Source organism: Urocitellus parryii, chromosome 15 (assembly GCF_045843805.1).
Source record: "Urocitellus parryii isolate mUroPar1 chromosome 15, mUroPar1.hap1, whole genome shotgun sequence".
NCBI lineage: Eukaryota > Metazoa > Chordata > Mammalia > Rodentia > Sciuridae > Urocitellus > Urocitellus parryii.
Genome location: NC_135545.1, coordinates 43,411,933 through 43,438,981, shown reverse-complemented (window position 1 = coordinate 43,438,981; position 27,049 = coordinate 43,411,933). Strand labels below are relative to the sequence as shown.

The following is a 27,049-nucleotide window of genomic DNA, read 5'->3' as shown; positions in this document are numbered from 1 at the left end:
GTCAAGTAACTAGCCCAAAGTCACATACGTAAAGTGTGGATGAATTCTCCCCTGATGACAAGGACAAGGGCAAAGAGAAAAAGTAAATTAAAACAAAAAAACAGATATCAGTACTATGTTCAAGGATTTTTTTTTTTTTTTTTTTGGGATTTGGGCATAATGCTTACACTTCCAAGAGCCAGATCTGAGAAGGTTACTGGGAAATACAAGCCTTGAAGATGACAGCTCACCTGAACTAAGTATGGACTTCCATACATTCACCTATTTAATCATATTTAATTTACTACTTCATAACAAGGAAGTAGACAGAAATACTGACCCGTCCCACAGATAAGGAACCTGAGGCCCAGGTTCTATAATTTGCACACAGTCACAAAGCTGGTGAAAAGTCAATGGAGGGGTCAGGTTTTGAACCAAGGCATTTCTGGTTTAAGCTCTTCCATGATATGTTCAGGGAGAAAAAAAAAAATGGCTTCTAGGCCACAAGGGGGTGACAGAGGAGACCAATTTGGACTCCCAAAGGAAAGGTGGATGTATATGTCCAAATCACAGGAATCAAAAAATGAGACAATGTGGGTGTCTGAAGGAGGTCTCCCAAGTTTTTTCAGAGCTGGGCTTAGCAGCAGTAACAGAAATGGGGTTATTTGGTTTCTTTGGGGTAGAAACTGAATGTATTGGTTCTCCATTTCTCTCCTGGGGATTCCCAGCCCTAAGAAGCACCTTAAGCCAAGGTAAGGCAGTTTTTCTCATAGCCTTATTGGTACTTAGGGTCAGACTCACTCCTCTCTGGTCCATACAACAACTGAAAAATCCTGAAGGCTAAGAACTTCAAAACAGTGGCCCAGAGAGAGGCAGGATAGGGAAGAAGGTTGGGAACAGGAGGGCCAGGGGCTCTGGAGTCAAAGCCTGCTTCAACTCCTAATTATCACCTACGCTATGCCCTTGGGCATGTTAGTTAACCTCCTCAAGCCTCATTCTTATCTATATGTGGGGATGAAAATGCTGACTAGAGATTGGTAGAAAGATAAAATAAGGAAAAAAAAGAAAAAGCTTTTGCATATTGCCAGGGTCCCATCAATGGTACACAACGGAATATAATGATAAGTCAGATACCTGGACTAAAACCTCGATGCAAGTATTTTCTAGCCATAATAATGCCTCTACCAAGATATTTAAGCCTCTGTATTTGATTTCCTCATCTGTAAAATATGTGTTTGAGGAAGAGACAACAGTACCTTCTTCACAGCATTGATGTGGGGATTAAGTACTTCAGGGTAGAGCACGTGAGGTGATGTTTGGCCTACTAAGCTTGCTGAGAGTGTTAGCTATAATTGCTGTGCTGCAATCCTTTTTCTTTTTGCAGTACTGAGGATCCAATCAAAGGCTTTGCACATGCTAAGCATGTGCTCTGCCAATGAACTACACTCCCAGCCTATACTGGAGATCCACGGGCATTTTGCCACTAAGCTACATCCCCAGTTCTTTTTATTTTTTTGAGATGGGGTTTGCTAAGTTTCTGAGGATGCCCTCAAACTTGCAATTCTCCTGCCCCAGCCTCCTGAGCTGCTGGGATTACAGGCGAGTGCCACCACAACAGGCTTGGAGCCCTAACTCTTGCTATGTAATACTGGACAAGTCACTTCCTCTCTCACTGGGCCCTGTTTTTCCCATTTGCATAGAAAGGCTGGATGGACTAGAAATATCTTTCAGAGTTCCTATGAGATTCCAAAGGCTTCCAATAGAATTCTTACACTGAGCCTTCTTCCCCAGCCCTTCTTTTTAAAAGTGTTTTGAGACAGAGTCTTGCTAAGTTGTCTAGGGTCGCACTAAGGTGCTAAAGCTGGCCTTGAATGTGTGATCCTCCTGCCTCAGCCTCCCAAGGTCTGAGATTACAGGCATATGCTACCATGCATTTTTTCTTTCTTTCTTTCTTCTTTTTTTTGGTGTGGTACTGGGGGCCTCACACATCACATGCAAGTAAGTGCTCTACTACTGAGATACATCCCCAGCCCAGTTAAAATGATTTTTATTTTAAGGCAAGGTTTTGATAAATTGTCCAGGCTGGCCTCAAACTTGCTACCCTCTTGTTTCAGCATCCTGAGTGTTTGGGATTACAGGCATGTGCCACTATGCCCGGCTGCTTTATGCGTGTGTGGTGCTGGACATCAAATCCATGGCCTTGCACATGCTACGAAAGTGATCTGCCACTGAGATACAACCCTAGCCCATAAATAGCATCTGACTGATGTTCTTGTGGAGATCATTATCTGTGACCCCAAAAATGCTGGAATAAGAATTGTGCATCGGGCTAGTGTGGGGTAGACCTCACCGGCTACCACCACTCAAGTTACCTTTTTCACTGACTTCTGCCATCCAGTAGATATCTGAGTCATGTGTTAGCTGGGCCTGGAAAGGGGAGGAGTGGGGGGACAGGTCCTTGTCTGTGATGTTCAGCACTTGAGGCACAGGGCTTTGGTTGCAGATGATGATTTGACGGGGCTCAGGAATTGGGCCATGGTCGTTGATGTCAGTAAGTGTTAGGAGAAGAGTTCCTGTGCCAGTGGTGGGAGGGCTTCCTGTTTATAACAACACATATGACATCTTTTCAGCATCTGCCCTTGGTTGCTGGATGAACTGATATTAAGGTACCCTAAAACTGACTTAATCCATCTCAGACTCCAGCTCTACACCCAGCTCTAACCCGCAAGTCTCTCCATGCCTTAGTTTCATTACAGATCAAACCAGTGATGACAAATACATGAAAATCAAGTCATCTCTCATGTATCCATAGCAGACATTATCAATCTATCATAGATTAGATGCAGCCACTTCACCCAAATAGTCATTATAATCTGCCACAGAATGAAACCTATTGGCCACCTCGGGGCTAGTCTGGTGTTTGCAGATCAGCTTCGGGGAACCTGAAGGTGTTGGTTCAATATGTGCTAAGTAGAGATGTCAATTATATCATACTCCCCCACTGACTGTGGTGTGAAATCACTCATCAATCATGGTATTTTCCAGGTATCCTCTGTTACTCCACTATAAGGGGAAACTAAAGGTCAATTTAGGGTTCAGTGAACCAAAAACTTAGGTTGAATGGAGTCTTCAGGATCTTTCCTGACTCTTGGGTATCAGAAAAAATCATAATCATAACCACAGCCAGACTCCCTAGGAACAGTCCTTTAAGAGACACCCCCGCTCCCAAAAGACCCCTTCAACTCTCCCGACTGGTTTGGTGGAACCGATCCCACCACAATCCTCTGTGCAGAGGGAACAGGCTGTGTTATATGATTTGAGAACCAAAGGTATCGCCGTGTGGGAAACTTGGGAGGAAACTCTCACCGTTGTCTGTGGCCAAAACCATGACTTCATAGACGTTGTTCTTCACAAACCGCTCATCCTCACGGTCCAAGATGCCCGCAGCAGTGATCTGCCCACTGTCTGGGTCCATTGCTAGCCATCCTGCTGGGTCTCTCATGATGTGGTAGCTGGGAATAATCGAGACGGGTCACATGGATTCTAGTGTCATCATGCAAACCTCTTCAGACCCAATACAGATGGTCTCTGGGCTCTTAAGCAGGACCACAGAGAAAATGAATCTCATTGAAACGGAGACTAAAATAGCAGGTAGGGAGCCAGCAGGGATATGTGGGTGAGAGAGGACCCTGAACCTCTTCTCAGAGTCATTTGTCTCCAGCACAGCAGGGAGGAGAGGTCCAGTGCCAGAGTGATACTCAAAAATACTGTACAACTTTTTTTTTTTTTTTTTTTTTGTTCCAGTGATTTAACGAGGGGTACTTAACCACTGAGCCACATCTCTAGCCCTTTGTAGTTTGAGACAGGGTCTTACTAAGTGCCCAGCCCAGCTGAACAATCTTTATGGTAATAGAACAACCCGCCCTACTGCACCGGTACGTTTGGCTGACTGGAGCCAGTTCCCGAGGAGTACCTGATCTTTTGATCCTCCTTGTCAGGGTCCTGTGCAGTGTAGATGCCGATAGCCTCCCCAGTGGAGATACCCTCCTGGGCTTCAATGACTTTGGAGGGTGGGACAAACACAGGGGCCTCGTTCACGTCCTCCACATGGACCACTATGGTGGCTGTGGAGGTTGGGAGCTTCACCACAAAGGGAGCCTCGTTGGTCACTGCTACATAGAGGGTGTGCTGGTTTTGGGCCTCAAAATCCAAGCCCTAGGAGAGAAGAACGCGAACCACCATTTCGTGAGGAGGCCTGTGGGCGTCAGAAGGAAAGGGCCCATAGTGAGGGGATCGAGCCCTCCCCCCTACAAGCAACAATCCCTCCCGTGGATCTCTCTCTGTCTCCAAAGCCTCCGGTGTTTCCTGAGTAGACATCTAGTGGAGTCTCTTGGATCACCCCAGAGGCAACTAGCTTAGTAAGGCCTAGAATATTGGTCTTCAATGGGGTGGTGAGGCCCTCTAGGGAGTGTTTTAGAAAAACTTATGGAAGTATGACGAGTGGGGCCATTGTTACTCATAGGCTGGGGCAGGGGTGCCACTCCCACAGTGTTAAGACACAAAGAACTGATCCCATGTCCCCTGTAACTTGCCAATATCCCTGAAGACATTCTTACATCTGCAGGTGTAAAACACCTGTTCATAATTAGAGTGTAGAATGTTTTGCATATAAACCAAGTTTTTGGTGTGGTTTTAATATATACAAATTCTCTAGGAATGCAACTGAGAGAAGCTCATAATTTAATTTGGTCAGGACTTTTTCAAGAGTTTGTTCACTGTTCTGAAAAGATATCAATACCACTCCTGTTCTGCATTGCCAGAGTGACACGCAGTATCTACCACATTTGGATGATTCTACAAATAGATGCAAGTAACTGACCATTTCACTATGTTTTCGAGTGTAGTTGCACAAAAATGTTTTATATTCAGTAGCTTTTTGTAGAAATTTCTCCTTTATTTTAGTTGGTCATTCTACTTTTCTAAAAAATACAATTTAGCTAAGTTAGATTATAAATGAACTTCATTTCACAGTGTAAAAGGGGCCTTATAAAGTATTTGTCACAAGAAGGGGACATTTAAACCTAAGACTATCTTAGGTTTAAATGTCCCCTTCTTGTCTTTTATTTTTATTTTTTGAAGTGCTGGGGATCAAACCCGGAGCCTATCACATGTTAGGCAAATGCTCTATCACTGGGCTACATCTCTAGTCCCCTTTATTTTAAATTTTGAGACAGGGATTCACTAAGTTGCCCAGGTGGCCTCAAAACTTGTAATTCTCCTGCCTCAGCCTCCCAAGTATCTGGGATTACAGGTGTATGCCCAGCCAGACTCATTTTCTTGAAGCTTCAATTAAAATTTTTTTTAATATATATTTTTTAGTTGTAGGTGAACACAATATGTTTACTTTTTATTTTTATGTGGTGCTGAGGATCAAACCCAGTGCCACACGTATGCTAAGCAAGCGCTCTACCACTTGAGCCATAACCCCAGCCCCTTCAATTTTATTCAGTCTTTTTTACTCAAACCATGTCTTATTCTCTAATAAAAACAAAAATGCACAAAAGTTTTAAAACAGTTTTGAGAGGCAAAGATGTGCCTACTAAGTAATTTATTTATTTATTCTATTATTATTATTATTAGGTACCAGGGATTGAACCCAGGGGTGCCTAACCATTGAGCCACATCTCTAGTCCATTTTATTTTTTGAGACAGGGTCTCACTAAGTTGCTGAGGCTGGTTTTAAACTTATAATCTTCCTGCTTAAGCCTCCCAAGAACTTGGGTTATAGGCAAGCCCCACTGAGCCTGGCCTACTAAATAATTTGAAACTTTTCACATCTAAATACCTAGATGTGTGTTGCTGAGTAAATGCAAAATTAGCATGATTCTAATAAAACAGATTCTCTGAGAGACGCCTCTGGAGGTGGCCTGTGGACACTGGGTTCTGGGAAGAATCCACTGATGTGCTTCAACTGAATCAGTGACTCACCTGTGGCTCCCCTTGTCCTGGAGGCTGGAGTCCTGGCTGTCCCAGGTGTGTCCTTTGTTTAAGTTCAAAGAAACTCACCTTCCTGGTTGTCAAGATGCCCTGGTTGCTCTCAGGGTGGGTGGTGATGGTAAAATGGTCCCCATCGTCACCTCCCACAATGCGGTAGATGGCATGCCACGCTGTTGAGTTGGGGGCATCCAGATCAGTCACTGTCAGCCTCTGCACCTCATGGCCCACTGCATTTTCTGGCACCCGGGCTTCGTACTGTCAGTGTGGGAAGCGCAGAGCAATCAGAGCAGAGAGACTGACTTTCCTTAGAGGCTGTTCTACTCTCATCAGCCATGTGCCTCCATCTTCCTTCTGGGGAGCCCCATGGCCTTTACTCTTTCCTGGCCCACCAACCCCCTTAGCAGGTTTTCAGGGCACACCCTGGTGCAGAATGTCCCAAGCATTAGCTTAACAGCTGCAGGGACAGACCACACCAACATTGGGTGATTTCCCTCCCCCCAGGAGCCTGATGTTCCAGAATCTCACTCGTCTGGGTATCCAAGTCCCTGCTGGATACAGTCATCCATCTACTTGAGATCATAAGAAAGGTGACAATAAGGTAGGATCCTATTTGTGTTGGGGTAATGGACAGAAGGTTTTTTGGAGGTTCTAGGACAGGTAGTAAAGACTAGAAAACCAGCTGCTCAGAACAAAAAAGTGCAAGTGCTCTACCACTGAGCTACATTCCCAGCTCCTAGAACAACAACAACAAAAAAATTTTAATTATCTTTTATTTATTTGTTATTTGTTTATTTATTTATTTATTTTTATGTGGTGCTGAGGATTGAATCCAGGGCCTTGCCCATGCTAGGCAAGTGTTCTACCACTGAGCCACAACCCTAGCCCCAGAACAAATTTTTAATCAGGTCTGAAGAATGTTAGCAGTCACAGGTATCTACAAATGGAAGGGGTGGGGCATGTCACCCTGAGGGGCATTGAGGCCTCTGTCATTGGAGGTGTACAAGTATTCACTGGGGAAATGTGGAGAGACGTGTATTCAAAGGATAGTAAGTTTTCATATCAACAAAGATTTTTATATGCAGCACTTATTTTGCCAGGATTGTGTTCAAAACGGTACATAGATTATTTCATTTAAAACTCAGAACAATGCAGCAGGTATGATCATTATCTCCATTTCACAGATTCAGAAATGAGGGCACAGAGGGTTAGTAGTTTGCCTAAGGTCACACAGCCAGTAAATGGTAAGGCTAGGACTTGAAGCAACATAGGCAGGATTCCAAATTTCATGAGAGGATTAAACTCAAGCCCTTCGTTACTGATGAGGGAAGAAAGCAGAACGGGTGTTACCTTCTGGGGGTTGAACACAGGAGCATTGTCATTGGCATCAAGGATTTCCACTATTGCCACTGCTGTGGTGGTGGAGCCATCTCCATCCATGTCTGTAGCCTGGATGGTCAGTGTGTATTCAGGGACTTTCTGGGGATAAAGAAAGGAGAGGGGAAGCCCACCGTGAGTCCAGTCTCAGGAGTCCCTCACCTGGGCTCTAAGAGCCAAAGCCTTGAGGGAGTATAGAGATAGAGAAGTGTTCCTCTCATGTTATTCTTGGCCCCTTGTCCTACCCTCACCTCACCAGAAAGAATAGAAGCAGAGGGTGGTGCTGGGGAGGAGTCTCAGGTGCCAGCAGTTCTCCTGGGTTTATCCTGGGAAAGCCTGGGCACTGGCCCCAACCCTTAGCTGCTCCACTGTGGGAGTATTAAGCAGGAATTTGGGCAAAGATATTAATTAGGAAACAGAAGGCAACTCCAATATCCATGGAGCTAATTCTACTTTGTGGCACACAAGGGACAAATCTATGCAATGTGCACACTAAGCGAACCATTCCAAGAGGAAATGAGAAAACCTCCAGAAAATATCAAAAGTCTTCATTTTACAGTTGCCTCCTCATCCTCAGAAGAGATTCAATGAGATTGTTTGGCAGCAGGCCACTGACCCAAGGGAGCTGTGGGACATCCGTGTGTAGACACAGTAGCTGACAGCTCAGCTGATTTGGGTCCCCATTGTTCTACCTTGACCTCAGGGACAGGGACAGGGACAGGAGTTTCTGCTCTGAGAGTCAGGCCCCAGCCTGGGCAAGCCTAGGTTGGCAGCACTTTCCCTCAGGGCTGTTCACCTCACGGTCCAGGCCACTGGAAATGACACTGATGGTGCCTGTGCTTCGGTGGACAGTGAACATGAGGTCGTGTGGGTCCTTTGGTTCCTGGCTGTGGATGGAGTAGGCCACCACCCCGTTGTAGGTGTTGATGGCATCATCCTCATCTGTGGCCGATACCTGCATCACTGAAGTACCTGGAGAGGAGACAGGACGAGTGAGTGAGTACCTTTTCCTCCCAGGTCCAGTTCTGGCCTTGCCCACTTTTGGAACTCTGAGAGTCTCCTCCATGTTTCAACTTGGTCGTATCTACTTGGTGACAGAGTCTGTTTGTCTGGCACCTATTTTCAATTCTTTCCTTCGTTTCATCCTCATTTTAGGCTGGGCACAGGTAGTTTTTTGTTTTGTTTTGTTTTGTTTTGTTTTAAGGAACAAAGGCTATTTTCCAACCTTTTGGCACTTTCCTGTGAACAAGAGAATAAAGTTTGATAAAAACGGGATATACAACTTTGGGAGAAATGTTTTTACAAATATGGGCTTGTTCTTCCTACTTCTCACCTCCTTCTAGATGTAATGGCTAGACCCAGCAGCCATAAAGGTAACCTTGAGAACAAAGGCCAAAAGAGCAGAATAAGACAGAAAAAGTGTAGGCCTCCAAACCTTTGAAGCACCATTCCAGTTTACACTGACTTTTGCTAGGAGTCTTATGAAGGAAAAAAAAAAAAAAAAGATTTCATCTTAAGACTTTTTATTGTGGGAATGTGTTACTTCCTGTCTAACCAACTCACAAACCCCTCCCCCAGCAAGTGCCAGTCTTTGGTGGTCATTAATATGCACATACTATAATCCCCAGCACTACACACACAAAAAGGTATCTACTTCCCTCTTCTCTGCTGGTCTCCCACTACCCTCTTTCCTAGTCTTGGCAATTTTCTTTTCTCTCCCTAAGCCATGTTCTAACACCTTCCAGCTCTTGCTGATTTTCTTGCAGCTGCCTTCACTATAGAACTTCATGTCAAATGTCAAGGCTGAGGCAGGAGGATCACAAGTTTGAGGCCAGCTTTCGCAACTCAGCAAGACCCTGTCTCAAATAAAATGAAAATGGCTGAGGGTATGGCTCAGTGGTAGAAGCCCCTGGATTCAATCCCCAGTACAAGTGGGGAAAATGAAAAAAGAATGATACTCCACTGTATATAATGTCAAGTACGAGTTATTTTTCTTTTCTTTCTTTCTTTTTTTTTTTTTGGTGTTGGAGATGAAACCCAGGGCTTCAAGTATGCTAAGCACCACTGAACTTTACTCCTAGCTGCATGTGTTATTTCTAATTTTTATATTTCTTCAAGGTCGCTATTATTTTCATTTTCAGATGTGATGATTCAGAGATAAGAATATGCCCAGGACCACAGCTGGTAAAGTCAAGATTCAAGTCTCGTTCTTTGCAGTTTCCTCATTAATGGATCCTAAACTTGGTTGATCACCTGAAGATTCTGGGAAGTTTTCACACACACAGATTCCAGAGCTCTCTTCGAGGACTGTTGATCAGGAATCATGGAGAATCTAGATTTTTAAGATCACAGGCAATCTGATGCACAGACAAGGAAATCAGGAGTGGTGGGGTCTTATGATATTTAAGGGTGTGGACTGACTTCCAGATGGCTCTAGAAGCTGACCCAAAGCTAGGTCTGGGCCCAGCAAATCCACAGCAGTTTCTTCCAGTCCTCTTACCAGGGAGTACACCCTCCATGACACTCCCTCTGAAGACAGCCTGGGTGAAGTTGGGCTTGTGGTCATTCTGGTCTGTCACGATGATGGAGATATTCATGGGCTCCTCCACCGAGGCACCATTCTCTGACACAGCGTGGCCAAAAAGCTGTGGGCACAGAGGTCTATGATCAACCGGATACCTGCCCCCCGGGGCCCTGGGGCTCTGATTCTAACAGGACACTAAAGGCCACTTGCCTCATACTTGGCGATCTTTTCCCGGTCCAGTGGCTTATTCAGTAACAACCAGCCTGTCTCCTTCTCTATGGTGAAGACGCCCTCGGGGGGGCTGTCTGCCCCAGGCCCTGTGATGCTGTAGAAAATCTTGGTGCCCCTGTCTTTATTGGATTTGAGCTGGAAGCAAAAGAAAATGGCAGCTGACAAAGTAACAAAGACCTCATGTCTATAGCAAGGAATCTTCCGTGGAGAGGTTGGGGAGGGGCACAGCCTTATTAGAATCTGCTTCTGTGACAGAAGGTTGCTATTATTTTCATTTGTCACTGAGTTCTGTATTTCCCAGAACTCAGTGACAAGAAACCTCACATTCGAAGATGGCGCTCCCTGCAGTCACCAATTCTCCAAGGGGGAAGGCACAGTCATACCTGATTTAGCCTCTGGGGGAAGGGACCCTTGCCATTCTCAGGGACAGATATTGGCGGGACCACCCATTCTCTCTTGCGTCTTCGTAAGATGCGTTTGGATTGGGAGATCTTCAGTGTTTTCCTTTCCTGAAAGGAGAGAAGCCCCCTGGATGAGGAAAGAGCTGTCACATTCCCAAAAACCTCTCACCCATAGGAGTATAGAGCCAGGAGGCAGACCTAGATGATCTACTGCACAAGGACACTTCGAAATAATCCAGTTATAGAGGAGGACCACATAATACGGCATGCAGTAGAATATTACACAACTCTAAAAAAGAGGAATGAGAATGTTTTCCATGTGCTGACTGGGAAAGCTCTTTGATACATACTAAGATCAAAGGACAAACAGCTTATGGTTTAGAATTTTATTTAACAAGCAAAATGCTAAATATGTACCAGACACTATTCCATCTTTTGTGTAAGAGGACAGGAAAATAAGACCTTATGTTCATCTTTTATTAACACAGACAATGTCTGGGAAGATACATAAGAAGCTAATAACAGTGGTTATCTGTGGGAAGGGGACTGGCATTGAACTGATTTAATATACTGTTTCATGCAAAAAGAAAGAACAGACATTTGAATGTTAACTTTTGCACAAAAGGAAGAAAAACAATTTATATCTGTCTATATACAAACATAACCTATCTAAATATAATATTGAAAATACATATATACAGAAATGGCAGCTGACAAACATTACATACGGAAGTAAACTCTGGAGGGAAAGAACCTGCCCAAGGTGGTTATCTGTTTTTTCTCTTGGGGTGTGTGTGTGTGTGGGGGGGGGTACTTTAGGCAGATGGAGACAAATGGAGAGTGTTCAATGTATAGTTTAAAAATTTTTTTTAAAAAAATTTAAACCATGGGCTATATTAGCTAATCAAAAGATTAAAAGAAACTAAGAAGTATGGCCACGCACCTCAGGTCTACCTTCCTAGAGACTCATGGGATTGGCAATCCTGCATGGAATGACCTTCACTTGGGGTTACGCTGGGAAGGCAGGTGGGAGAGGGATCCCAAGGCCTAAGTGCCTGGTGTTCACTGCTAAGGGCCCGCTGGCCTGACTCTCTGGTGTCCTTACTGGGCAGCTGCAATCTCTCATGCTTGCAGCAGCCTTAGCAACCAAGGACTCCTGAGCAGCAGCAGTCTGTGCGTGCGTGGAGAACCCGTCCTTTTGTCCTGTAGGAAGACTGGTGCTTTACCTGGACTGTTCCACTGTTCAGCGCAGGGAAGTCATTATCAGTGCCAAGCAGGGCCAGTTCCTCCTCAGGGCAGCCCGTGAAAGCTGCAGTGGGGAAGGGAGAAAGAAGGCATTAGAAAGGCCCTGGAAGCTAGGTGTGGTGGTGCAGGCCTGTAATCCCAGAGGTTTGGGAGGCAGAGGAAGGAGAATCGCGAGTTCAAAGCCAAATTTAGTGAGGTGCTAAGCAACTCAGTGAGACCTTGTCTCTCATAAAATACAAAATAGGGCTGGGGATGTGGCTCAGTGGTCAAGTGCCTCTGAGTTCAATCCCCGGGACTCCCCCCACCTCCCATCCCCAAAAAAAGAAAGGCCCTGGAAGCGACCTGAGGGGAAACAAGACCTGACAAGAGTCCCTGATTGGATCATGTTATCAAGTGCTGCAGATGGGGCCTTGCCTTAGTTTCTCTGACTAGCAGTGTGACTAATATAAATTCCAGATAGAACTTCCATGTTAGGTCTCAAGAGGGAGGGACCTTCATTGTCAGTTTGTGGGTCAATCCCTTTTTGTTCATGAAACCACAGAACCAAGATCACAGACATTCAGTGACATTAATCCCGGGCAGCCTTGTGAAACACAAGGTTGACTAAAGGTTATAGCTAGAGGTGGAAGATTTTCTGGAGGCCATGAATCATCTATCTATATACAACGTGCATCATCACACTGTTGCCCACAATTCACTCTGGACAACCTCTGATTGTTTCAGTTGGTCACACCCCTTCCGAATTCCCCCTGCTAGACCATCTCTGAAACACTGGAAGCCAGAGATGTGATGGCTCATGCCTGTAATCACAATGACTCTGGAGGCTGAGACAGGAGGATCACAAGTTGGAGGCCAGCTTGGGCAATTTAGCAAGACCCTGTCTCAAAATTTTAAAACATAAATATAAACAAGGGCTGGGGAGCCAGGCACAGTGGCACATACCTGTAATCCCAGAAGCTTGGGAGACCAAGATAGGAGGATTTCTAGTTCAAAGCCAGCCTCAGCAAAAGTGAGGTGCTAAGCAACTCAGTAAGACCTCTCTCTAAATAAAATAAAAAATAGGGCTGGGGATGTGGTCGAGTGCCCCTGAGTTCAATCCCTGGTACAAAAAAAAAAAAAAAAAAATGGGGGCCTAGGGATGTTGCTTGGTGGTAGACCACTTGCCAAATAGGCTTGGGGGCCTTGGTTCAATCCCTAGTGCCACAAATAAAAACCAAAACCAACTTACCAGTCCCTAATCAGAGGCTGGGCCTGTTTCATCCTTGTAACAACCCTACCTAGGTAGGTATTAGCCCTTTTCAAAGATAAAAAAAAAACTCCTGCTCACAAGCTGGGTGGCTGAGGATCAGGCCACCTTCTCTATAGGGTTAGCTTGGCTCACAATGGCTTTAGCAACCAAGGACTTTTGGCCAAAAAACAATCTGAGCAATCTACCCTTCTCTGAAGCCAAAGCAAAAAATCAGGGAAACTGCCAGAGGCCACTCTCTGGGCCTCAGAAGAACCCAGATCTGACCCAGTACTCATAGTTTTGCTAGGCTGCAGCATAACAAGGACATTACTGTCCCTGGGCCATATAAATGTCCTGTTTGGAAGAGTTGTTTAGTTATTAGGTTATTATTACCATTTGGATTAAGTTATCTTTTTTTTTTTCCCTCTCAGGATTATACTGGGTATTGAACCCAGGGACACTCTATCACTGAGCTACATCTCAGCCCTTTTTATTTTGAGACAGGGTCTCATTAACTTGCCTGGGTTTGTCTCAAACTTATGATCTTCCTATCTTGATTTCCCATGCAGCTGGGATCACAAGCATGTACCACGGTGCCAAGCTTAAAAATATTTTTCCTTATAATAAAGAGTATGGTCCACCTCCTCCAGTACTGAGAATTGAACCAGGGGCACTCGACCATTGAGCTACATCCTTAGCCCCTTTTAAATTTTATTTTCAGACAGGGTTTTGCTAAACTGCACTGGTGGTCTTTCAACTTCAAATCCTCCTGCCTCAGCTTCCTAAGTAGCAGGGATTACAGGTGTGTGCCATGGTATGTAGCTGAGATTTTTTATTTTAACTACAAAAGTAATTTGAACATAACAAAGTATTTAAAAAAGTATAATATATGGGCTGGGGTTGGGGCTCAGTGGTAGAGCACTTGCCTAGCACTGGTGAGGTACTGGGTTCTATCCTCAGCACCACATAAAGATGAATAAACAAAGGTAGTGTGTCCATCTATCACTAAAAAATATTAAAGTATAATTAAAAAGTAGAATTTTAAAAAATTAATACCAGAATTTGAAAAGAACTCCTAAAACTCAACACGAAAAAAACTAATTAAAAAAAAAAAGACAAAGGACTGGAAAAGACATTTCTTTGAAGAAGATAAACAAGTACATTAAAAGATACTAAATATCATTAGTCATTAGGGAAATGCAAATCAAAATTATAATGAGATACCACTTCATACCCTCTTGGATGGCTATTAAAAAAAATGAAGGAAAATAACAAGTCTTGGCAAGAATGTAGAGAAATTGGAAGCCTCCCACATTGCTGGTGGGAATGTGAAATGGTGCAGCCCATGTAGAAAAGAGTTTGGCAGTTCATCCAAAAGTCAACGTAAGGCTTGGGGTGAGCTCAGTGGGACAGCACTTGTCCAGCATGGGTGAGGCCCTGGGCTCAATCCTCAGCACTACCCCTACCCCCAACACACAAAAGTCATATGGAGAGTTACAAAGACTAGAAATTCCACTCTTAGCATAATTTTGTTTTGTTTTTGGTGCTGAGATTGAACCCATGACCCTGTGCCTGCTGAGCATGTTCTCTAACACTGAACTACACCCCAGACCCAGCATAATGTTTTCAAGGTTTATTGATATTTTCGCATGTCAGAACTTTATTCTTCTTAAAGTCTGAATAATATTCCCTGATATGGGTATAACATGCTTTTTCATCTCTCTCTTTTTTAAAAAATTTTGGTAGTCCTAGGGATAAAACCCAGGGGCACTTTACCTCTGAGCTATATACCTCCCCCCCCTTTTTTTTTGGTGGTGCTTGGGATTGAACCCAGGGCCTTGTGCACGTGAGGCAAGCACTCTGCCAACTGAGCATCCCAGTCCCCCCAGCCCTTTTTATTTTTTATTTGAGACAGGGTCTCACTAAGTTGCTGAGGCTGGCCTCTTAGGATCCTTTTCCTTCAATCTCCTGAGTCGCTGGGATTAAAGACATGTGCCACTGTGCCTAGAATAAAATGGTAAATTTTATGTTATGGATATTTTACCACTCACAAAAGGGGTAGAAGCCTGACACAGGTGTGTAAAATAAGTAATCTTTTGGAAAAAAGTCTGTCAATATATACTGAACTTAAGTATATGCATTTACGAAGATTTAATAATTCTACTCTGAGGTATAGACCTCACAAAATACATGTACCAAAAGCATTCGATGTTTATTGAAGCACTATTCATAACAGCTAAAAACTGTAAACAGTAAATATTCATCAAGGTAGCATGGAGAGAAACACTGTGGTATAATTACATATTGAAATGAATCAACTACAAGGACACCCAACAACATGGTGACTCTAACATTGTTGAATAATAGAAACCAGATACATGCAAGGACACATGTATTGTCCGGGAAGAAAGAAATATTATTTTTCCTCAATCCTGAGGCCCCCAGTCAAGATAGACCCCTGAAACAAAAAAGATAGATTCAACAACAACTACAAAAACAAAAGTTCATTAATGTGTGCGGTGCATAATACATGGGCAAAACCTCAGGGAAAGGTAGCTCAAAGCAGTGGTTTAGAACTCTGGTTCACACAGCACCAGCAACAAAAAACAATAAATTTTAGAGATGACAAGACAAAGGAAAGCAGTTCCAAGCTTCCAGAGGGAGGAAACTGTGGGATGGTAAATACATGAGAGTAAACTAATGGAGCAAGATTTGCAGATTCCTCTGGAGCAGTCTCTGAGCTGATAAGACTCCAGTAAAGGAGAATTTACATCCTGTCACTAGGTAGAAAGCTGGGGTGTGGTGGGGGGCATAGAAAGAGCTCTTCCTTCAGTTTGCTGCTTCTTAATATTTATGTCAAAGATGCATGTTTTGGGGTGCAACATTCTGGTATTCATTAGCATATTTCTATCCTCATAAAGCTCAAAAATAGGCAAAACTTACCTAGGTAAAAGAAGAAAAGACACTGCCCACTCTTGGAGAGGGGTTGTGATTGGAGCTGACAGAGAGGCCTAAGGACCATTAAGAGCTTCCTTCTGCTCCTCAGAGCTCAGAGCTAGCCCCCAGAGCCCAAGAACTCACACATATAGGATCCTCTGAGGGAAGGCTGGAATGTGCCCATGAGAAAGAGATGATTGCTTAGAGACCAGCTCTGACTCCTTGGCGACATCCCCAGTGAGGAGTCCTGGGTTGTGACATGCTTGGCCAGTGGGAAGAAGGGAAAAGGGGATCTACTTTGATTCTGCTTCAGAGGGTCCCAGGAGCCATGAGATCCCCAGTGCAGTCATGTCTGTGCCTTGAGCACACAGCTCTATTATCTCATCTGAGGAATCTTATTTGGTCTTAAGTCTAGAATGGCCAGAAATAATAAGTGACAAAGGTTAACCCACCTTAAATACAGGAAAAAAAAATATCTAAGGGGCCATGGACTTATCCAGTTATGCAAAGTGATACTAATGGTAGCATTCTGAAATTACATATGCTGTAAAGTAAAATCAAAGCAGAATGCAGAACTACATATATAATATGTGTAAACTAGGCACAGAAAAAAGACTGGAGGAAAATGAACCGTCCCAATGATTACAACTTATTTTTAAGTCCAGCATCCTAACTGCTTGACCGTGACTATCGGCTAAATTGTATTTCTTAATTGTTATTTAGGCCCAAGTTTTCTCTTATCATAAACTCTTGTGATCTCCACCTCCCACATTCATATGTTGAAGTCCATAACTCCCAGTACCTTACAGCATGACTATATTTGAAGATCGGGTCTTTCTCCCCATTCCTGGTACGAGGGAATTGAACAAATGCAGGGTGTTCTACCAGTGAGCTACATCTCCAGGCCTTTTTATTTTGAGACAGCATCTCACTAATTTGCCAAGGTTGGCCACGAACTTAAGATCCTCTTGCCTTGGGCTGGGGATGTGGCTCAGGCGGTAGCGCGCTCGCCTGGCATGCGTGCGGCCCGGGTTCGATCCTCAGCACCACATACCAACAAAGACGTTGTGTCCGCCGAGAACTGAAACATAATAAATATTAAAAAAAAAAAATTCAAAGATCCTCTTTCCTTTAGTCTCCTTAGCAGCTAGAATTCCAGGCATGTACCATCGTGCCTGATTGAAAATAGATAGGGTTTTAAAAGAGGTAATTAAGTTAAAGTGAGATCTTTAGAGTGGGCCTTAATCTAACATGACTGGTGTCCTTAGGAGAGGAAACTTGGACATGGACAGTACAAGGGAAAGACCAAGTCAAAACACAGAAAGTTGCCATATTCAAACTAAGGAGGGGCCTCAAAAGAAACCAACCTTCCCTTGATTTTGGACTCCAAAACTGTGAGACATACATTTCTGTTTAAGCAGCTCACCCATGGAACTTTGTTATGGCAGCCCTAACAAACATGCTGCAGACTCAAGAGTCAGGAATCCCTCCTCTCATGAATCACTACCAACAGCTAACGCACACTCTTATTTAATCTTCACCAGGCAACCTATGAAGGAAAACATATACTGCAAACATACATATATACTGAAAAATACATATAAAAGGTGTATGTATGCATGAAAGGTATACGTATACATGTGTATATGTATGCGTGAAAGGTATATGTATATATGTGTGTATATATGTATGAATTATATATGTTTATACATATTACACAAAGACACACACACACATACATATAATTTCTTTTGTACTGGTGATTAAACCCAGTGTCCCTTTACCACTGAGCTATATCCCAAGTCCTTTTTAATTTGAGACAGGCTCTCACTAAGTTGCTGAGGTTGACCTCAAACTGAGATTGCAGGCATGCGCCACCTACCATGCCCATCTATGATTCTGTGTGTGTGTGTGTGTGTGTGTGTTTGTGTGTGCATGTGTGTGTGAGTTACTAGGTATTGAACACAGAGCACCCAATCACAGAGTTACACCTCCAAACCTCTTTTTTATATTTATTTTTTAGTTATAGGTGGACACAATATCTTTATTTTCTTTTTATGTGGTATTAAGGATCAAACTCTGTGCCTCACGCACGCTGGGCAAGAACTCTACCTCTGAGATACAATCCCAGCTCTTTTTTTGAGATAGGGTCTAAGTTGTTGGCCTCAAACTTGTGATCTTCCCGCCTCAGCCTTCCAAGTCATGAGATTACAGGCGTGTGCCACCATGCCCAACTATGAGGAATATTTGAACATCCATTTTCCAGATTAGTTCATTAAAGTTACAAAGCTAGGCAATGAAACCTGAGTCATTTCCTTAACCACCATGGTTATACCGTCTTCCTGCTGTGTCTGAGAGAGTTGAATCTCCCCTTCATTTCCCATCATTTGTTCCCATTCTCTGTTTATGTCTTTTTGTTTTGTTTTGGTACTGGAGATGGAACCAGGTGTTCTTAACCACTGCGCCACATTTCTACCCCCTTTTTAACATTTTATTTAGAGATAGGTTCTCACTAAGTTACTTAGGGACTTGCTAAATGCTGAGGCTAGCTTTGAACTTGTGATCCTCCTGCCTCAGCCTCCTGAGCTGCTGGGATTACAGATATGTCCCACCATGCCTGGCTAACAGATTGTCTTTTAGATGCCACGTAAGGCAGTGTGATATCTGGGAAAAAAGCACTAAACTTGGAGTTATTGATAATACTTCCTTGTAGGGTTGTCAGAATAAGCATAAAGGACTGAACTGGGGTGACTATATATAAACAGCATTTTGGAAGGGTCTCCTGTTCATGACTCATAGAGACAGGGACCTCCCCAGTCTTATGCAGGTACTGAACTTTTTGCGTGAACCTGGGTAAGGTACTTGAATTCTCTGGGTTCCAGAATCAATTGTTTGCTGAAGCTTTGAGACTGAGATCTGCTTTTCCTTGTCTTGAAAGAAAGAAAAACATGTTATTAAAAAGTTATTGTTGGGGGCTGGGATTGTGGCTCAGAGGTAGAGTACTTGCCTAGTACGTGCCAGACACTGGGTTCGGTCCTCAGCGCCACATAAAAATAAATAAATAAAATAAAGGTATTGTGTCCATCTACAACTAAAAAAATATTTTAGAAAAATTATTGAGAGGGCTGGGGATGTAGCTCAGCTGGTAAAGTGCTTGCTGCACATGCACAAGACCCTAAATTCAATCCCCAGCACAGGGCGGGGGGGGGGGGAGGTAGTATTGAGAGCCGGGTGTGGTGGTGCACATCTGTAATCCCAGTGACTGAGACAGGAGGAACGTGAGTTCGAAGCCAGCCTCAGCAATGGCGAGGCACTAACCAACTCAATGAGACCCTGTTTCTAAATAAAATACAAAATAGGGCTGGGGATGTGGCTCAGTAGTCAAATGCCCCTTAGTTTAATCCCCAGTCCACCCCCCCCAAAAAAAAAAGTTATTGAGGGCTGGGGATATAGCTCAGTTAGTAGAGTGCTTGCCTCGCATGCACAAGGCTCTGGGTTCAATCCCCAGCACCACACACACAAAAAAGTTATTGAAAGTATGTAGTAGGAACACACACATTTTCTTCTTGATGTAATAAAAAGATTAAAAGAAATAAAGGGAACACCTAAATTCAGTAGGTGATTTGGTGTTACTTAAAGCTGTGCTAAGAAACAGTGTAAACTCTGGGCAGGTGGCACATTCATTTGATCCCGGGGACTCAGGAGTCTGAGGCGGGAGGATCATAAATTCAAGGCCAGTCTCAGCAATTTAGCAAGGTCTTCAGTAACTCAGTGAGATCCTGTCTCAAAATGAAAAAATATAAACAAAACAACAATGAAATCATGTAAAAAGTACCTCAAAAATCTGCTAGGGAGTCTAAAACTCCCATGCTTTTAGGCATGTAATAAATTTTATGTGTTCTTTTCCCTAGATTTAAACAAACAAACAAAAAAAAAGGAAACAAAACAAACAAACAACTGTTAGTTTAGAGCACTGACATGTTGATGTGGACCTTTTTTCCCCCTGAAGTACTGGGGATTGAAACCAGCACCTTGCACAGGCTACATTCTACCCCTGAGCTCCACCCAGCCCTTTTTATTTCATTCTGATACAGGGTCTCACTAAGTCACCCAGGCAGGCCTCAAACTTGCAATCTTCCTGCCTCAGCCTTCCAAGTGGCTGAGATTAACTTATTAGAAACTTATATTCTCACATTTGGAAGATGGGAATAAGATTTCATAAAGTTATTATTAGTATCATACAAGAGGAAACCTAAAAACATGAATTTGCAAACCCGAGAACCTTATATAGTATCATCTACCACTATCATGCAAGGTTCCCTAGCGCTCTGAGGCAAGTAGTTCCCATGTACCTATAACATTCTTTTGGTTACCAGGGATACATTAGGAACAATATATCCTTAAGTATCTAAATTCTTAAAAGATACTGCAAAATCACTTCTCCACAGGTTTCTATCACACTAATCAACAATGCAGCTATAGTAATAGCAAAATTCCAGAGGAAACCTAAATGCTTATCAATAAGAACTGTTTAACTTGTGTTATATCATCTATGCAGTGAAATACTAAGCAGTCATTTTTTAAGAATGCTACAAAAGATGAGGTAGTTCTTATTCCCTATCTACATGAAAAGATCTCTATGACATACTGGTAATTTTTTTTTTTAAGGTGTAGATTATATGCCTGTAATCCCAATGATTTGGGAGGCTGAAGCAGGAGGATTATATGTTTGAGACCAACCTCAGCAACTTAATGAGGCCCTAAGCAACTTAACAAGACCCTGTCTCAAAAAATAAAGTGGGCTTGGGATATGGCTCAGTGGCTAAGTGCCCCTGAATTCAATCCCTGGTACACACACACAAAAAGTGTAAAGGTGTAGAGTAATGTATTCTGTGCTAATATGTTAACATTTGCTTTTTTTTTTTTTTTTTTTGGCGGTGCTGGGGATTGAACCAGGGCCTTGTGCATGCAAGGCAAGCGCTCTACCAACTGAGCTCTATCCCTAACTCCCAACATTTGCATTTTAAAACAGCATCTGAAAAATACCTCTGAAAGGCAACCCAAGAAACTGGACTTATGAGTGGGTAAACCAAGGTGACAAACAGGGATGAGATCTTTTACCATACACCTTTTCAAATATGACCCTTGTTGACTGCATTAGTTATTCAAACACTGATAATAAATTAAGTCACTTTTCCTATTTTTAAAGCAGCCCTTTTCCTAAGAGAAGGTCTTTAGTCAGCAGAAGACTAGCCAGATGATTCTGTCGGCTCTCATGAACTCTCCAATCCTCTCCTATTGAGTTACCCCACAGGAGGCTAATGACTCCCCTATTACTCAGAAGTCCTAAACCCCAAAACTCTAAAAGCTGCAATTTCTTCAAGATGCTGGTAACCTAGAAATCCTCTTCCTGCTGTCTATAAAATCTACCCCCCAGGAGTGTAAAATACATCCTGTTGCCTTATTTCTTGGCACATTTCCACTATTATATGGTTCCAAGCATCTGTAGCACAGTATCTGGGCTTCCATCTCTTCTTGGAGGGGGACGATGCCAACATGAAGGAGAATCCAGTAGTCATGTACTACAATTGCCATGCCTCCCACACAGGCCGTGTAGTCCAGGCACACGGGGGGGCTGCTTCTATCAGCTTTAACCTCTTTTGATTAGACGCAGAACACAACCAAAGGGCATCAGTCCAGGCAGGCCAAAACAAGTTTCAATCACCCACTCTGCCCAAGACACCCAGTTAAGTGTTTTCCTGCCTAAATCCTCATGAAATAACATGCAAAGTAGATATTACTGTTCTTAACCTGACAACTCAGGAAACAAGAAGCTGCCAGGGGTTGAACAGCCTCAGGAAGCAGCTTCAGACAAGCAAAGTATATAAGTCCCCACAGCTGGGAGGCTGCAGGAACAGGCTTCAAATCTGAAGGCAGGGACCTGGATTCCAATAGACTCAGGTTCCAATCCATACAATGCTACTCACTTACTATATACTTGGTCAAATTGTGGGAGCTTGTGGAAGCTGAAAAATAGGAATAGTAATACACAGCCCATACGGTTACTGGGATAACAAGACAGTTGTTTGCCTAGCATTAAGAACTGTGCCTGCCAACAAAAGGTACCATTAGTTTACGCACAATTAACTTCGGTTTCTGACTCCAAGTCCTGGCCTCTTTCTATACCACAGAGAAACTCTCCCAACCTGGGAAGGAATTAGCTACAGTTCTATGCTTTGCCTGATGGATAAAGCACCAAAGGGAGAGGCAGATACTTAGGACCAAACAATACAGCAGGGAGCCTGCTCAGTCTGCATCTAGAGAGGCTGCTCTGTGGTTTACTGGGGGAGGCAGAAGATGGCGATCTCATAGACAAGCTGACCCTTTCTAAAGAAACTTGCTGGGGCACCCGTGGGAACGTCAGAGTGGATCTGGTGGACAGATAAGCCCTGGGGCAGAGCATGACAGCTTCTTCCTAGATGCTTCCTGGCATCACGGGCTTTGTATCACTTTCAAAATGAAACTGATCCGAAACCAGGTCTCATCATCATCACTCATCCTTCTCCGCCTCATCTCCTAACAGCTAGTGAGGTCAGCTGATTCCTGTTCCCGACTGCAGCTTTGCAAGGCCACACATCTCGGCCAAGTCATGGGGGCATGAACGGGCTTGTGGCAAACTCTTTCTGAGGTGAGCTGATGGCCGCTGATGAGCACTGAGGCAACAGTTCAGACTTCAAGTCTGGAAAACAAAGGCCTAAACAGCTCTGACTTCACACCCACCTGGGCCCTCAGACAAAGTCCTTTACTGCCTTAGTCTGTTTCCCTCATAGGGATTCTGAATCATCAAGTCAGTGAACCTGAGGAAGAGGTATCTGCTTTACCAATATAAACTGACAACTTTAGGGCTGGGGATGTGGCTCAAGCGGTAGCGCGCTCGCCTGGCATGCGTGCGGCCCGGGTTCCATCCTCAGCACCACATACAAAGGAAGATGTTGTGTCCGCCAAATACTAAAAAGTACATATTAAAATTCTCTCTCTCCCTCTCTCTCACTCTTTAAAAAAACACCAAAAAACTGACAACTTTAGCATTGAGCAGAAAGAATATTGATGGGAACCAGAGGAAAGGTAAGTCAGGAATGACCAATTCTGCTTCTAGAGAAATTAACTAATAAAAATCAGAGCTCTGTGTATCTGTACCATAAAGAAGACATCCAGTAGAACCAAGAGTCCCTAACCTAGGCTCAAAGCTCCTCTCCAAAGACCATCTGTCAAGGCTAGCCTCAGGTCCCAAACTGGATGCCACTATAAAACTAGGGCCAGGGCTGGGGTTGTGGCTCAATGGTAGAGCGCTCGCCTAGCACGTGCGAGGCCCTGGGTTTGATCCTCAGCACCACATAAATATAAATAAATAACAGTATTGTGTGCAACTACGACTATAAAAAATATTAAAAAAAAAAAACTAGGGCCAGAAGAATCCAGTCTCTGGGGTATTAAACTTGTTAAAAAATAAGGTTTTTCTAAATATGGATTTGTAAGAACTGATGAATACTGGACTGAAGACTCATTCTCTTATGTTCTATGTCTGTTTTTAGGTTGGAATTTCCTGCATACCTCCAAACTTTCAAAGAAACTCCTTGAAGTCAGAAATTTGTCTTCTTGGGGCTGGGGATAAAGCTCAAGTTGGTAAAGTACTTGCCTCACATGCATAAGACTCTGGGTTCAATCCCCAGGACCGACAATAAATAAATAAATAAATAAAGAAAATAAAGAAAGAAATCTGTCTTCTTAGCCACAACATTAAGATGCTATATAGTTCCAATGTCCAACCCTATTAAATGTTCTGTCAAAATAAAACAATCTATCTTTTGGGGGATAAGATGTCCATCAAGTGGACAGTCTTGGCCAGTTTTCCTGTTGACCCCTGGGCACTTTGACTAGAAGAAAAGAGTGACATCAGCTTGATCACATTGTGGTCAAGGGCAATTTGGAAACTGGGAGGAGAAATTGCCTAGGAAATCTCTATTCTAGCTTGGTTTAGAGACATATCGAGGTCATAAAGCAAAGAGACTTTTCCTTATAGCTATTACTACCTTCTCTTAACGAACTGGTGTAAGAAGGTACAGAGGGAAAGTATATGGAATTGACTTGAAAGAAGATTTCAGCTGGGCTGGTGGCACACGCCTGTAATCTCAGTGGCCCAGGAGGCTGGGGCGGGAGGATCACAGGTTCAAAGCCAGCCTTGGCAACTTAACAAGGCCCTAAGCAACTCAGCAAGGCCTCGTCTCTAAATAAAATACAAAAAAAGGGCTGAAGATGTGGCTCAGTAATTAAGGGCCCCTGGGTTCAGTCCCTAGTTCAAAAAACAAACCCAAGAAACAAAAAAACCAAAAAAACAAAATACCCAAAATGATGACTCTGGCATTTTCTAGTAAAACTATATATAGGAAGAGTTCACTTACTAAGAAATACTTATTAAAAGGTTAAGTGCTATGGAATAGTTGGGAACCACCTGCTGCTATACATTGCCAGGAGCAGGGAAGAATGCAAATTGACACTCTTTTGGCAATCAAGAAGCCGTAAATAAACCCTCTGATGCAGACATTGTGCCTGAAGTCATCCCAGATGGGACAAAACCATACCTGAAAGATCTTCATGACTATTACTTAATTGGAAGACAAAAGTCTCAATAACCTTTCAACAGAATACTGAATCATGCCATGCTGCAGGCATTCAAATGTGTAATCTACGGCTTTAAATGTTGTAAAAGAAAACCTACCCAGGAAAAAAAAATGCTCTGTAGGGGGGGGTGAAAAACAGGTCATAAAACAGCCATTTATAGGTTGGGTCTGACAATTATAAAATATTAATATTTTCATATTTGTACAAATGAGAAATAGGACTAAGTCCTGGTACCAGAAAAGCAGATTGGCTCTCCCCTATCACCAAGCATCTTCTAGGCAAAGATGACAGCCGGTGAGCAGGACCAGATTTTGCTCATCTTCCAGTTTTTCCGCAATCAACACATATGTGATTTGCAATCAGTATTATATGTGATCCTCCCTCCCCTCTAGAATAATCATGTGGCAACCCACACAATTTGTTGAAAAGGGAGAAAGAAGTTCTTTCTAGAGTTTTTATTCTCTGCTGAGAGCTCTCTGGAAGAGCTATATCGCTCAGTTTCCTCCTTACCCTCCGGAGGCTGGTCCTCCCCTTTAATCCCCAGAGATAAACCAAGGACAGGCCACGCTCCACAGCACTCTTTGGAACACAGCTGATTTGTCAAAGCTCAACATGAGGTTTGTTATCTGCCCCTCCCTGCCTCCCATCCTGATCAGAGCGATCCTAGTGATCAACCTGGGACAGCAGCATTGGCAATTAAAGGTTTAGTGGGTTAAAATATTGCACATTACCCCTGCAGCCTTGGGCAGGTCATTTAACTTTCAACTGTTTAACAGTAAGCACTTTATCAATAAATGTAAGCCCTCCTTAATGCCCAGTCTTTCCTCCTCCTCCTTTTCTTTCTTTTTTTTTTTTTTTTTTTTTTTTTTGGTACCAGGGATTAAACCTAGGAACCTAGGGGCATGAGCCACATCCCCAGCCTTTTTTATTTTTTTTGAGACAGGGGCTTACTGAGTTGCTAAGGACTTTGCTAAGTTGCTGAGGCTGGCCTTGAACTTGCAATCCTTCTGCCTCAACCTTCAGAGTTGTTTGGATTCCAGGTGTCTATCCCCATGTATGGCAATGTTCAGTCTCTAAAATAGGAATATACGTACCCAGGGGCTGGTTATAGCCCAAGATGTGCTGAGATGAAGTATTAAAAATGAAGATTAAAAATTAGGGCTGGGCCTGTGGTACACACCTGTAATCTCAATAGCTCAGAAGGCTAAGGCAAGAGGATTGCAAGTTCAAAGCCAGCCTCAGCAATTTAGTGAGGCCCTAAGCAACTTAGGCAGACTCTGTCTCAAAAGATAAAAAGGGCTGGGGATCATTCTGCTCTCATATTAAAAAAAAAAAAAAAAAAAAAGGTTGGGGATGTGGCTCAGTGGTTAAGCAACCCTTGGTTCATTCCTAATATCAAAAGAAAGAAAAAGAAAAGAAAAACCACCTAGTGATTTAAAAAGCAAAACAGGTACATCCCCAGACCCCAATTTATTCCTTTCTGTACAGCAAGCTCTTCACAATGACTTACTGCTGTCACAGAGCAATGATTCACAAACATAGCTGACAGAATCATCTGGTGAATTTCTAAAAAATCCATATTCCCTGCTTCCAGCCTACCTGTCATGTGTACTGCATCAGTTTCTGGAGGTTGGTTTTGTGAAGGCAATTTGTTTGTTTTAAGTTCTTGATTCTTCCATTTATTTTTCATAGGTAAATTGGTATGGCTCTTTGATGGCACTTTAAATTATGTAAATATCAAAATTTCAAATGTCCAGATCTTTCCTCTGACCAACATATATTTCTGTCTGTTCAATATCTCCCTTTGGATGCTTTAAAGGTCTCTTGAAATCAATATGTCAAAAACCAAATTCTTGAACTTTTTTAACCTTAGCCCAAATATGGTCTTTTTCTAGCTTCTCCCTCACCCTCCAACAGTATATCATACACTCAGCTGCTCAAGCCTAAAATCTGGGCATCAGAAGCAGCCCAGAGTTGGAGTCAGAGTGTCTGGGCTCAAATTTCAGTTTCACATTGACTTGGGACAAGTTTGATGATCTTTCTGGAACTATTTTCACAGCAATGAAGTGCTAATGATGATGATAATAACTATCTTAGTTAAATAAGTTAGTACTTAGCACAGTGCCTGGCATTTGGTTAGCGACCATTTCTCCCTTACATTTCCTCTTACCAGTCAATCACCAAGACTTAGGCTTTTCTACTTCTATCCCCATATGACATCATCACTAGTCTAAATAGATGCAAAAATCTCCATTTAGAAAGGATTTTTTTAAAAATGCATTAGTACAGTACATTTGAGAAGATGAAATGAGAGTACTTCCTTGTTTGGAACTCACCAATGGGGTGCCACTGTTCTTAGGATAACAACAAAATCTTTAATATACAATTCCAATCTCTAGTTTCTAGCCACATTTCTCCTCCTGCTGATACTCTCTTCTTCCTCTTCCTCCTCTT

The 27,049-nt window shown here is 43.1% G+C and overlaps 1 protein-coding gene across 2 annotated transcripts in view; it reads right to left on the bottom strand.

Annotated features, from left to right (window-relative positions):
- The window catches only part of Cdh3 (cadherin 3), a 46,187-nt gene that overhangs the window by 6,892 nt on the left and 12,246 nt on the right, over window positions 1-27,049 (bottom strand). Inside the window, exons 4-13 of one of the 2 annotated variants that reach the window (XM_077793132.1) lie at window positions 11,733-11,815; window positions 10,489-10,614; window positions 10,085-10,240; window positions 9,851-9,995; window positions 8,147-8,322; window positions 7,324-7,452; window positions 6,046-6,231; window positions 3,953-4,194; window positions 3,346-3,491; window positions 2,352-2,576 (exon numbers count right to left, since the gene is read on the bottom strand). In XM_077793132.1, the coding sequence (XP_077649258.1) occupies window positions 2,352-2,576; window positions 3,346-3,491; window positions 3,953-4,194; window positions 6,046-6,231; window positions 7,324-7,452; window positions 8,147-8,322; window positions 9,851-9,995; window positions 10,085-10,240; window positions 10,489-10,614; window positions 11,733-11,815 (1,614 nt within the window). Of the gene's footprint in view, window positions 1-2,351; window positions 2,577-3,345; window positions 3,492-3,952; window positions 4,195-6,045; window positions 6,232-7,323; window positions 7,453-8,146; window positions 8,323-9,850; window positions 9,996-10,084; window positions 10,241-10,488; window positions 10,634-11,721; window positions 11,816-27,049 lie in introns of both variants that reach the window. The other variant, XM_026404516.2, reaches the window with a different exon arrangement.